Here is a 12303-nt window from a genome sequence, read left to right as displayed (position 1 = left end):
GCATTAAGCCATGTGTTGGTTAGTATTATTTTATCATGAAAATTAAAAACGTTTAAACATATCATTGCTTAGATATAACGACATGTAGCAAAATAACAACGGAAGATTTATACAATAGTAGTCGCAGCCATTCATTTTTAACTTATTAGTTATCACTGAGAAAATTCCAACAACATACGTCGTTTACTGAAATGTAGTTTTGTTCTTCTTTCTTTCTGTATATCTCGTGACAAAGATATATAACTTGGCCACGTGTCAGACATACCTCCGATTTTTACAAGTCGACGTTAAAGCCTAAGCCATTCTCTTTTCCCCAACGCTGACCGTTGATTAGATTCCTCAAAGGGTCCACGCGTACGAACAAGATGCAAACCATTCTGTGGCTTTGAACTATGGCGCTCCATCAAGAAGAGGACTAACAATAGATTTGTAAATCTGTTCATGAGGTCTAACTCCATTAAGAACCATGTAATCATGCAGCTCAACAACTTCATCTCCACCGCGATTCTTACTAAACCATGTAATCAGAGTTCCATACGTTATAGAATCAGGAACAACACCTCTCTCAACCATAACCTTCAAAACCTCCTTTGCTTTCTCGCAGCACCCAAACTTGCACAAATAATTGATCAAGATGTTGTAAGTCACCAAGCTAACCAGCTTCTTCTCACCCTCACCCTTCTGCATTTCAGATAAGACACTCACAGCTTCTTCCACATTCCCAATTTTGAGAGACTCGTTCAACACCGTGTTGTACGTCACAACGTCCTTGCTCTCCATAGCCTTCACCACTGCTGCAGCCGCATTACTCAACCCTTGCTTGCTCAATCCACTCACAATCGAATTGTAAATCACAAGATTCGGCAGCTTCTTCTTCATCTTGACCATACCATCATACACATCCACAGCTTTCTCCACCTTCCCTTCCTTTAAATATCCATCGATCAAAGTACCAAACGAAACCGCGTCAACGCTTAAACCACGAACAAACATACTCCCTAGAATCTGATCAGCACATCTCATCTTCCTCTCCGTTACAAAATGGTGCATTAGTGTGTTGTAACAAACTACATCTTCCTCAAGTTTAATCCTTCTCTGTAACTTAACAGCTTCCTCTACGTACCCGTTTCTACATAAACCTCTAATAACAATAGCGTGAGTAAACCTGTCTATCTCCACCTCTTTACTAATCATATCACTCAACACCAACAAAGCTCCTTCCACGTCACCGTCCATAAACAGCCAATAAACAACAGAGTTACACACAACGGTATTCGCCTTAAGTCCTCTACTCGTCATCTCATCGCACAGCCTCAAAGCCTCGTCTGACCTCCCACATCTTCCATACGCATCAACCAAAGCTCCGTACGTTCTCTCATTACACTCAACACCTGACTTAACCATCTCACCACGGATCCTCTCCGCCAAATCCAACCTCCCAATCTTGCAAAACCCGTTGACAATTGTATTATACGTAACATCATTAGGCGAGACAAACCCTCCAGACATAACTCTCATCTTACCTAAAAGCTCCAACGCGAACTCCATATCTCCAACCTTACAAGCTCCATCGATCATCATGTTAAAGCTAACTACGTTAGGCCAGACACCACTTTTCAGCATCCTGTAAAACACTGACAACGCTTCAAGCAACTTACACTCCTTACAAAACGAGTATATAACAAGATTAAACGTGTTCACGTTCTCAACGTATCCCATCTCCTTGTAAACGCTCCAGAACCAATCAATCTCGTTCAGATTAATTAAACATCCCATGAAGTTGTTCAACGCGTGGACAGAGACGTTGAACCCCTCTGCTCTGACCTGCTCGATCACTTCACAAGCTCCCTCAGCGTCGCCGTTTTGCGTACAAGCTCTGACCAAAGAGTCAAACACGTCGGTACTCGAACCACAAGGCTCGTAGCTTCGAACCAAACCGGACAAGACCTGTAAAGGACTCAACTTTGACATGAGACTCGCCATTATTGACAAAGCATCGTCGAACCTTCTGGACTCAACCAGCAGATGAATCATTACACAAGAGGCTTCGGAGGGGTTAGCGACGGTGTTGTTCCCCAGGAACCAGTTGTGGAACTCGAGAGCTAGCTTCGGGGAGGTTCGGAACTGGAGAAGGACTCTGGTTGCCAAGGGGTTTGTGAGAGATGGGGAGAGCTGGTGAAGAGCGTTCCATCTTCTTTGCCTTAGGTTCAAACAGAGGGAACTGAAGAGGATGTCTTCAGGGTCGGGGGGGTTCGAGAACTTCTTGGCGACGTGGAAGGAGCGTACTACTAGGAATCGAGTTCTTCTGAAGAGAACTTGAGCGAACATACAGTACAAGAGTGACGCCGGTGGCGGCGGCGGAGCCGGTGTGAGCTTCTGTGGAAGAGAGAAAGGTTTAGCCGTTTAGGGGACTTTAACGAGAAAACGGTTCGAATTAAGACAGAGCTTATATACCGGACTTTGATAACCGGTTTAGGAATAACCGAAAACTGGTATTGGTGATCATCAGCTATGTTTTGCAAATTGCACACCCCCCCCCCCCCCCCCAAAATAGTTCTTTTTTTTACTAACCAAAAAGTCCTTTTCCAAATTATTGTAATTAATTTTATAAACTAGCAATTTTTTAAAAACTAACATTTAAATTAAGTTTTTTTTGGATAAGTTGGTCAATCGGTGTATAAAACTATTATATTTTACGAATAAAACCTCTATAAATTAATAATGTTGGAACTACACCAAGACTATAATTTTTTTATTAATTTATAGATATATTAATTTATCGATATAATAACTGAACCAAAAAATCAATTTGAGACTATAAAATTATATTATTTTATAAAATTATAAATAAGTTGTGTTTTCAAAAATTCCTATAGCAATTCAAAAAATAAAAAAGAGTTTCAAGTGCATGAGTAACATGACATTAATACCGTAAGTTGCTACGGAGAAAGATTATTAACATGGCTAAACAAATGTTCCCTCCACCCTAGACGTATAGACCATAGAATATAAACGAAGAATATACTTTTGTTTTTGTGTTTAGTATAGTTTTAAGAAGTTGGGTCTCTGTCCAATTTGGGCCCCCATGACATCAGTATAGTATTTTTCCCACTCCCTCTACCATATATAAACAGCTGATATCATTTATTTATTCATGATCCATTGGGCACAGTGAAATCACTAGACATAGCTGCACACTTGCTTCACCTTTCTTCCGTATCTGTTTTTTAATCGGGATATTTTATATTTGGCATCAAAGTTCAGAGTAATCTGAAAACATCTTACTGTCGAATTATAAAAATTTAGATGTAACACGAGCTCATTGATCAAATATGTATTTCATGAAAAATATTCACTAATTTCATAAACCATAACCAGCACAAACTGGATACTAGAAGTACATGATTTCATTTATCATTTATTGCAAAAAAAAAAAAAAAATCATACGAAGACAATCAGAAGATATGACTTTGTCTACGAAATATTGACATCTAGAACTTATAGCATTCTTGAATTTTTTTCTATAATAATCAATGTTGTTGGATTTCAATGTACTACGTCTAAGAATAAAGGAATCAAATTATTGAGAGAGTGATGAACGGTGAAGAGAGGGTTTGAGCAAGATAAGAATGGAAAGAGATGTGTTGAGCCCACACATATGAAGGGCATGACCACAATATAGACTTCTCGATCATATATTCACTCTCAAAGGTCCTTTCTTGAAAAAGGCAAAGGCATTATAACTGACAAAGGGATCGAAAACAATTTTTTGACAAACTTCCCTTCTATTATGCTTTATCACAAGACTCTTAACTTGTGTCACTTTCTTTTGACCCCAATCCATACCCTACCCCCTCCATATCCTCTTCATGTCTATACAACATACATGAGTACATACATAAACATATATATACATATCATACGTGTGTGTTTGAGATTGGTATATAGATCAAAACATAAATCATTTGGCAGTGACTGGTTATCATGTGATGTTTCATAGACCACTAGATCAGTCCATTTAGGTATCTTTCTTCCATGCATTCATAGTTATACAGTCAGAACTCAGAAGTAGTTCTGTTTAGACTCTCTTCTATGTTATAACTTTCAATGACGTGTCTATTATATATTTGTTTATAACAAGATGCCATTTGATCAACCATCATGATTTTTGTTGGGAAAATTTAATTGAAAATAGTGTCTTTTCCTACTCGTGAGTGCCCACTTTGAAGTGGATTCTTTGGACAGTTTACCTGTGGACACAATAATGTTGCGAGGACACATCTGTTCTCATTAATTATATACAAACTTGCCTTTCATATCATGTCAAATTATCACTTAATTAATAACCAGACCTAATACTATTTGATAAACTAATCTTTTACCATCATAAACAATACCAGTGCTCTCAGCTCAATCATTAATATCCTTGTTACGTAGAACATGACATATGAATTGGGTTTATCATTATTAATATGTTATTCATCATATTTAGCTAAAAATGAATACTACGAGGAACAAAAATCGTATAACTAATTTGCAGTTCTGAATAAAATTTTATATTTGCTTTTTTCTGCAAATTTAAAGTTTCCGAGGTTCATGTCATGATGATATTTCTTGGTCCAGAACTAATTTATGTAATATTCATAAAAATTGAAGCCATTCTGTTACAATCATAGATTCGAGCTCGAAAGAAAGAAGTCAATCAAGTCTCTCTCAGTAAATTATCACTCAACCTTTGTAACCTATCGTCTGCCTTTGATCAAGAGTTATTTGGTAACTTTAAATGATATTGCATTTGCATGAAATAAAATTTTACGCAGCATCGCACATGAGGTTCTTGAGGATTATCAAACAATTAAAGAAAATTAGAAAGAAAAACATTATGCATGGGAAGCCAAATAAGTCTTATACATCTCACGCTTGGGATTCAAGAAAGTTTCAAAACTAATTCTACACAATAAGCAACTTTTTTTTCAAACTTTTCCAGCTGAAAATTTTAAATGTTTTTTTAATTATATATATATTGCTACTTAATTAGCCGTAGAACCCTGTTTGGCTCCAAATCGCGTCTCGAACGCGCCTCAGTTCTCGCCCTTTGAGAGTCTTTCCAACTCCTTCGAACACCGACGCGCCGCCGCCAGATTTCCTGCTCCGCCGCTTTTGACTCTTAGCTAGGTACTCGTGTGGCGGCATCATCCCGGATTCTTCATCCTCCTCTTCCTCCGACTCGTGTATCGACTCAACCGAGTTGACTCGGTATATTTTACTCCAGTCCGGCACGTTCACCGGCGCCGACGACGCTAGCTGCCGCTGTGCTTGTCCTCCTCCTCCTCCTCCTCCTACTTCTCCACCGCCAACTTCTCCTCCGCCGCGTATCTGATGCACGATCGTCGGCGACGATGACATGTCCTCGAACGCCAGCGACAGACCACCACACACGCGCCCGTTCCTCATCACCGCATCGCGTGAACTCCACGCGCCAAAGGATTCGGGTGTATCCTCGGGGATGTGATCAACGGCGTGTGACCAGACGTCCTCTTCGGTGAGCTCTGATTCGTCGGTGACGGAGTTTCCGTTACTGTCACCGAAACTGTAGCTGCTCCCAAGGTACCTCTCGCTCTGGCTTATCGTCAGCTTTCGAACCCTTGCCATCAAAGCTCCACACGATCTGTTATATTATGTTAATTACTTTTAAATTAGTTTCTTAAACATTCAGAGATTATATGTAATTGGAGATTTTGCTATAAGTTTTAAACCGAGCGAAATGAACGAGTATATATAGCATTTTTCTGATCACAAGAGTCCAAAAGAATGTGAGATGAGAGTTAAAGAAATCTAAATATCAAACATACCCCTATTATTATAAAGTTTCTCACAAAACACCCATGAATTTATCGTTTTGCTGGATGCACCCTGATCTTAATTTCTAGAAATGAGTGGTCCTTCGGTAGGGAGTTTGTTTCCACCGTTGGATATTTAATATAAAATCAACTTTTGGATGGAAAAAGTTTGCACGAAAAGTAGTACGTAATAATTTCGTGAATGTGTTTAATATTCTGCCATCTAATAAGCGCAGCGAATTTTTAATTCAGACCATCTATTTTGTCTTTCATCAAATCAAATGAGAATATTTGTGATCTCAAATCTGGTGGTATTTTAATAGTAAGGGGATCTTCGTAGGAAACACGAAACAAATGAGGAGTTAAATGGAAAACTTGATAACGTTAATAATAAAAGAAAAAAAAACGAAAAAGAAAATTGGAATAGTTTCTTGTCTGAGTAATCATTAATGTGGATAAAAGGCCCTCCATTTCCCACACGTAACAGTTAACAGATAAACAATTTGGATACGCTGTAATAAGACTAGACATGCCACGTTACGCGCTGCTGTGAGGCGCGTGTGATTTAGTCGACAGTCACCCAAGAAAGTCTAGGAAACACTTATTATCAACTTGCCAAATTGGGGGAAAAGTTGCAAATTATAGATCACTCGTTTGGGTAAATGAAAAGATTGTTCACGAGAAGTTTTTTTTGTTTGTTCATAATATTTTTATCAAAACCAGAAGAAGTTAGCCAAATTGTTTTTGTGCAAGTGCATGACTCAAATCATATTCATATGCTACACTATAGAGTTGATCATTTGTCTACACCGAGGTTTAGTTACTACGTATTAATTTGTATTCTAAAATTTATATAGTATGGTCTTCAAAATGCCAGTTTTTTCTTGTCCTTCATTATGTTCCAAGTGTCTATTATCTTCGTTTTCACGTGACTTGTGGTTATGATCATTCTTGCCTAGATTGATCGCAACATTGATATTTCCAAACTAGTAAATCATATATACTCGAGTTGAACTGAAATATATACCTGCATTTTGTTTGAAGATTAATCTATAGTTGTAACTTTAGTTTCAGTTTGGTTTGAATATTTATCACCTTGAACCAAACTGAGTGGACAAAAATTATCTCGGACTTACAGTACGTAGTTGGATACAACTTTTTTTCTAAAATAAAAAATATATATATCGACCCATAAAGGGCAATCGGAACAGTGGTTTTCCGGTAAGCCGGAGAAACATTGACAACTAGGTTACAAACGAGAAATTGAAAGGGTCTACAAGCTAGGGGTGGGCACTTTACCCGATATCCGATATGGCACCCGAACCCGATCCGAAAAAACCGAACCGAAATCCGAACCGAAGTAGCAAAATACCCGAACGGGTATTGAATAATGAGAGATTGGATACCCGAACCCGAACGGATAATACTCGAACCCGAATGGATATCCGAAGATAACCGAACATATGTATAATTAACCTTATGTTTCTAGTTTATATCTCTCATTTTATATAAAATATTTATATTGATACTACACATACTTTAAGTTCATATGATATACATACAATTACGGAAAAAATGATTTGCTACTCACTTAAAATGCATGTCGAGTTTTTTATTTCAAAAATTAACAAAAAGTTATATCCAAAATTAAAAAAAAAATAACTAAATTAATGCATTTTTAGTTTTAAAATGTTATGTCCAAATCTATTAACCATTCAATCTATTAAAAATAAAAAATTAGTTAACTAAAAGTTATATTTTTAAATACAACAAACTTGAGAAATGAAATTTTTTTTTTTTTTTTTTCAAAATCTAAATATCCGAACCCGATCCGAAATAACCGAATCCGAACTAAAAATACCCGAACCCGATCCGAAGTACAGAAATACCCGAACGGGTTCTAGACCTCTATACCGAAATACCCGAAAATCCGAAATACCCGATCCGAACCCGAACGGGTACCCAAACGCCCACCCCTACTAGAAGCAATCTAAGCAAACAAGGAGTAAAGGTCATGGGAAAGAAAGCACGGAAACAACTTACCTCCAACAACTTGAACCATCTTGAAACTGAACTGAGCTTGACTATACTTGTCCTGCCCTTATTAAGTTTTAAGTTTGAAACATAGAAAACGTGTTTACAATAATTTAATCACAAAATAATAATTGATTACCTATTAAATTTTTTCCATCATCATTTTTCCTTTTTTAATCTTATGGATCAATTACTTTAACTGCATTACGCCATATATATGAAATGCAGTGATCGAAACTACAGTTAACTATCGGCTCTAAGTGATAATCAAAATCTAGGAGTTTTTTTCTATGGTTACGGAAAACGAGCCGTGGTTAGAGACGATATATATATCTAACTATAATTTTAATTCATTGGTTCGTAAGGAGATTAAACTTTGACCAAGTTACAAAAGGAATCAAATCATACACATAACACATCTGTACATTTTGATTGGGAACTCAATATTTAAATAAAAGTGGAACGTCGAGTAGCTCAAGTATATACTTCACAACTATGACCATTGTTTAATTGTTTGAAACAAAACTAAAGAATTGATAAATCATTGATTGTTAATCAAGGGCGTAGATTAATTTTAACTTTTAAATAAATACTAAAAAGCAGCTCTCCACTTGTGACGAACATAGTACAAAGAGAGGAAAGGGCCCCAGTGTGTCCACATTGAACGGCTGAGAAGGAGAGACATAGCATCATACACATTTCGTAAACACAGAAGCTACGATTATTTTAACAGATTTGTTTTGGTTTTCTTTCTCGTAGTCGTTTTGAGTTGTTATTATTTTACAGATTTTCCCACTTTTGTACCCATATTTATAAGCAACTTAGAGTATTTGTTTCCAATAGTTGGAAAAAATATTAAATATTAAATACGGTTAATTTTTATTTATTTATGACATGGTTTAGTGCAGATACACAATATTAAATAGGGTTAATTTTTGAATATTCTGGTTTGTGTATGCTTACGAAAGAGAATATCCTATTCTAACATGTTTTTAGACATATAATTCGACTAATATTCTTCATGAATTTGTCAGTTAGCCAGAACGACAAAGTCAATTAGAAATCTCCATGTTATATTTTCCGTGAACAATACTCTTTCAATGGTTACCAAAAAAATACTCTTTCAATTATGGATAAAATAAATAAAATGACACAAAAAAAGATCAGCTAAAATTATAATTTTCCATTTTTAGTTAGATTATCTTACAATTTGACAGCATCTGTTTAGCAGAAAAAGGGGCTACATAATTCATTATGTTTGTAAATCCATCACGTATATGGTAATTGTAGATGACTCATGAGTGGTATTCCACTCAATAATGCTTAGGAAATAAAGAAAAAAAAATAAAAATAAAACATACAATCAGATATAATAAAAGTAGTGATAGAAACAGATACAATATTTTTTTAAAAAAAAAAACAGATACAATAAATATTAAAAACCAAAAAAATTGTGTAATATAGATATTTCTATATTACACGTCTAAATCAATGTAGGGATATATATTTTTAATTTGACAATTTTTTTGTCAATAATATATAAGTCAGGTAAGTTGTCTTTTTGCAAGACGAATAAGTCATTATGTTATTCTTACTCACTAACCCCACAATAGACCCCTACTACCTCTACGTAGTTTACTTGTTTGTAATCTACTGTATTTTTAAAATGACATAAATAGATCAACTGTATAATTAAGCTATTCATAATTTTATATTATGAATGATAGGACACACATTATCCAATCCTATTATTTACGAATTTATTCTGTGTAAAACCAGACAGTTGAATCCTCGTGATTTTCTTCCACAATGCTTTTGAATGTTTTTATCTCCTCCAAATTTATTGTTACGATATAAATAAACTTTCTCATGTGAAATATCCAGTTTAAGTTAAAATTGTTGAGGTGTGGAAAGATTATAAATCTAATTTATAAAAGCAAACCCTTGCAGAAGCTGACGAGCTTAGCATCTTCAAGTTTTTAATATAGTATTCAATTTGGAAATCGAATTTCTTGGAGTTGGAAAGTATAAAGAGAATAACATGATTTGGCCATGTGCAATCGTAACGCCGGAAAAAGATTGGATCTCTAGATTCAATGGATCATTAGAAACAAAAAAAGAAAAAGATAATACAGTTTTTAATGTTTTTGTTAAATTCATTTTAGAAAGAAACAAACAAAACACGTGACAAAAGAACAGAAAAAAAAAATCTTCCATGTAGATAGAGTTCAACATTTGATAAACAATGACAACAAAGCTAAACAAGAGGTTGACATTGATAATTTCCGTATTCTCTAACAGACTTAACTTACAATAACAAGTTTGCTCACAATGTTTAGTTTATTTTGCAGTAGTTCCCACTAAACTTCCAAGATGCAATGATTAAAGATATAAGATAAGATTATAAATGTAACCATGTCCCTGAATCGTGGGAGCACTTTGGCATGATGATTGGTTTGAAGATACACTTGTTTCTTTGTTGTTGATCTTGAAGCTCAAATATACCACACTATGAAAAAGTTGTTTCGGATGGCCGTCTTCGTAGGTTCCCCACACTATCAAAATCGCATATGTGTCCCTTTGTTCATCTAACATGAATTGATGTAGTGCGGATTGGTCCTGTTAGTGTGGACTGATAAATGTTACAAAATTTATCAGTCCAATTCTGTTAACCTAGACTACAATGTCTCCAGCCTTTATCAACTTGCCGTTTTGTTAAACAACCAGCTTGACTTATTCGCTAGACTGCGAATGATAATGTTGTCTAATTAATCAGTACGAACACATCGTTAAAAATAACTCTGAAAATTCTTCAAACGATATTTTTGAGAGGATGATCTTCGCATAAGTAGACATTAACCTAAGCTTAGATGCTTCAAACAACAAATCCTACCTACCGGTGAATTCAAGACTATGATTAGAGGCCATCTATATTACTTTTAGAACATTAGTTATCCTTCAGAGACACAAACTCAAAATAGTTGGCTGCATCTTCCAAAGATCTTGCCATCTTAATCAAACGTTCAACTCTTTTCAACTTCATCTCCTCAGGTCCCACTTTTCTTGCCATCAACAAACACTTCTCTAACTCATCAACAAACCAATTCATCTCTTCATACTTTTCCTCCAAGGAATGTTTTGCATCCATCAACTTAACCCTAACACTTTCCTCCCTCCACAATTCAGCCATTTGCAACATCTGCATCTCCTCCTCCGTCTCATCCCATTTTCTTCTTGTTTCTGCCTTCAAATCATCGATCCTCGTCACCAGTTCTACGCACACCTTCTCTAGTGTGTCTCTTTCTCTCCTCAACCGATTCAGTGATGATTCCATATCCCACATCTTCTTCTTTAACATAGCATTCTCAGTATTAGCTCTTTTCCTTTCTTCCCTCTCTTTGCTTAACTTCTATTTCAAGTAATCAACAAGTGGATCAGTGTTTTCTTCCCGGCTTATACTTTGGTCTCTGATGAAAGATCTAATCATCTAATATTTTCTGTAGATCCAAACTTTTCTGTCTCAAGCTCTTTGATTCTAGATTGAGCCTTCCATAACTCGGTTTCAAGACGAGGAACGAGGCTACCGTCTAGGTACTCGTCTTCGTGAAACTTCTCACTAGGTTCAACGGAGTAGTACGTTCTGAATGATCCTAAGTCCCACTTAGTTATTCTCTCCATCTGCAACATCGTAATTTAAATTAGATAGACTTCATGTTCTCTAGACAAATATGTTACGGCTATATCATATGTGAACCAACTCATGTTTATTGATGTGACAGACAGTGGCCAGTGTGCACAAAAGACTGTTTCTGTGACTTGTATCTTTTTGGAGGTTGAAAAGAATAGTTTGGTAGGACTTGGCTGTTTTTTATTTGCCGGTTAACGTCAGACAAACTCGTCATTGGACCGAACCTAATCTCTTAAACTTAAGAAACCAAATAAAGATTATGATGGCAGGAGTTTGTATTCTAGTAGTTTGTGAAGATGCCGTTAATTAGTGTCATAGTCTAGTGTTCAAAATTAAAAAGAGATGTGCGTGTTTGTGAATTGTGAGTGATAAAGAAGGACTAAATATCGGTCGGACCAGGAGAAACCGGATTGATTTAACACATTACAATAAACAAATCACTTAGAATATACGTACCAAGTGTAGGCAAAGAAAATCAACCTAGAGGAATCTCAGAAACCAAACCAACTGATCACAAACCTGATATAGCTAAAACGTTCTGCTTTTGAAGCCTTGACGCAAGCTTCCTCGCCGAGACTTTAAATCCTTTGGATCGAGGTTGTTGGAAGAAATATTACAACGGCATAAAAGTGTCAGTTCTTGTCTCTCTGGTAACTAGAATATGCGACGGAGGAGATGTGAAGGCGGCCGTCCATAAATACAATGACAATAAGGAGTTAACCATTTTTTCAGACATACATA

The 12303-nt window shown here is 36.0% G+C and overlaps 2 protein-coding genes and 1 pseudogene across 2 annotated transcripts; all 3 read right to left on the bottom strand.

Moving 5' to 3' along the window:
- Positions 1-390: 390 nt before the first annotated feature.
- On the bottom strand, positions 391-2328 carry LOC106346423 (pentatricopeptide repeat-containing protein At1g11710, mitochondrial-like). The gene has a single exon (XM_013785748.3). The coding sequence runs from the start codon at positions 2326-2328 to the stop codon at positions 391-393; it is 1938 nt and encodes a 645-aa protein (XP_013641202.2).
- A 2530-nt stretch (positions 2329-4858) lies between these two features.
- On the bottom strand, positions 4859-5788 carry BNAA06G07300D. Its single transcript, XM_013785746.3, has one exon. The coding sequence runs from the start codon at positions 5650-5652 to the stop codon at positions 5035-5037; it is 618 nt and encodes a 205-aa protein (XP_013641200.2). The 5' UTR covers positions 5653-5788; the 3' UTR covers positions 4859-5034.
- A 2047-nt stretch (positions 5789-7835) lies between these two features.
- Positions 7836-11718, bottom strand: LOC106349754 (annotated as a pseudogene).
- Positions 11719-12303: the final 585 nt, after the last annotated feature.

Source organism: Brassica napus, chromosome A6 (assembly GCF_020379485.1).
Source record: "Brassica napus cultivar Da-Ae chromosome A6, Da-Ae, whole genome shotgun sequence".
Classification (NCBI taxonomy): domain Eukaryota; kingdom Viridiplantae; phylum Streptophyta; class Magnoliopsida; order Brassicales; family Brassicaceae; genus Brassica; species Brassica napus.
Note: the sequence above shows the minus strand (reverse complement) of the source record. Positions and strands in the feature narration are given on the sequence as shown.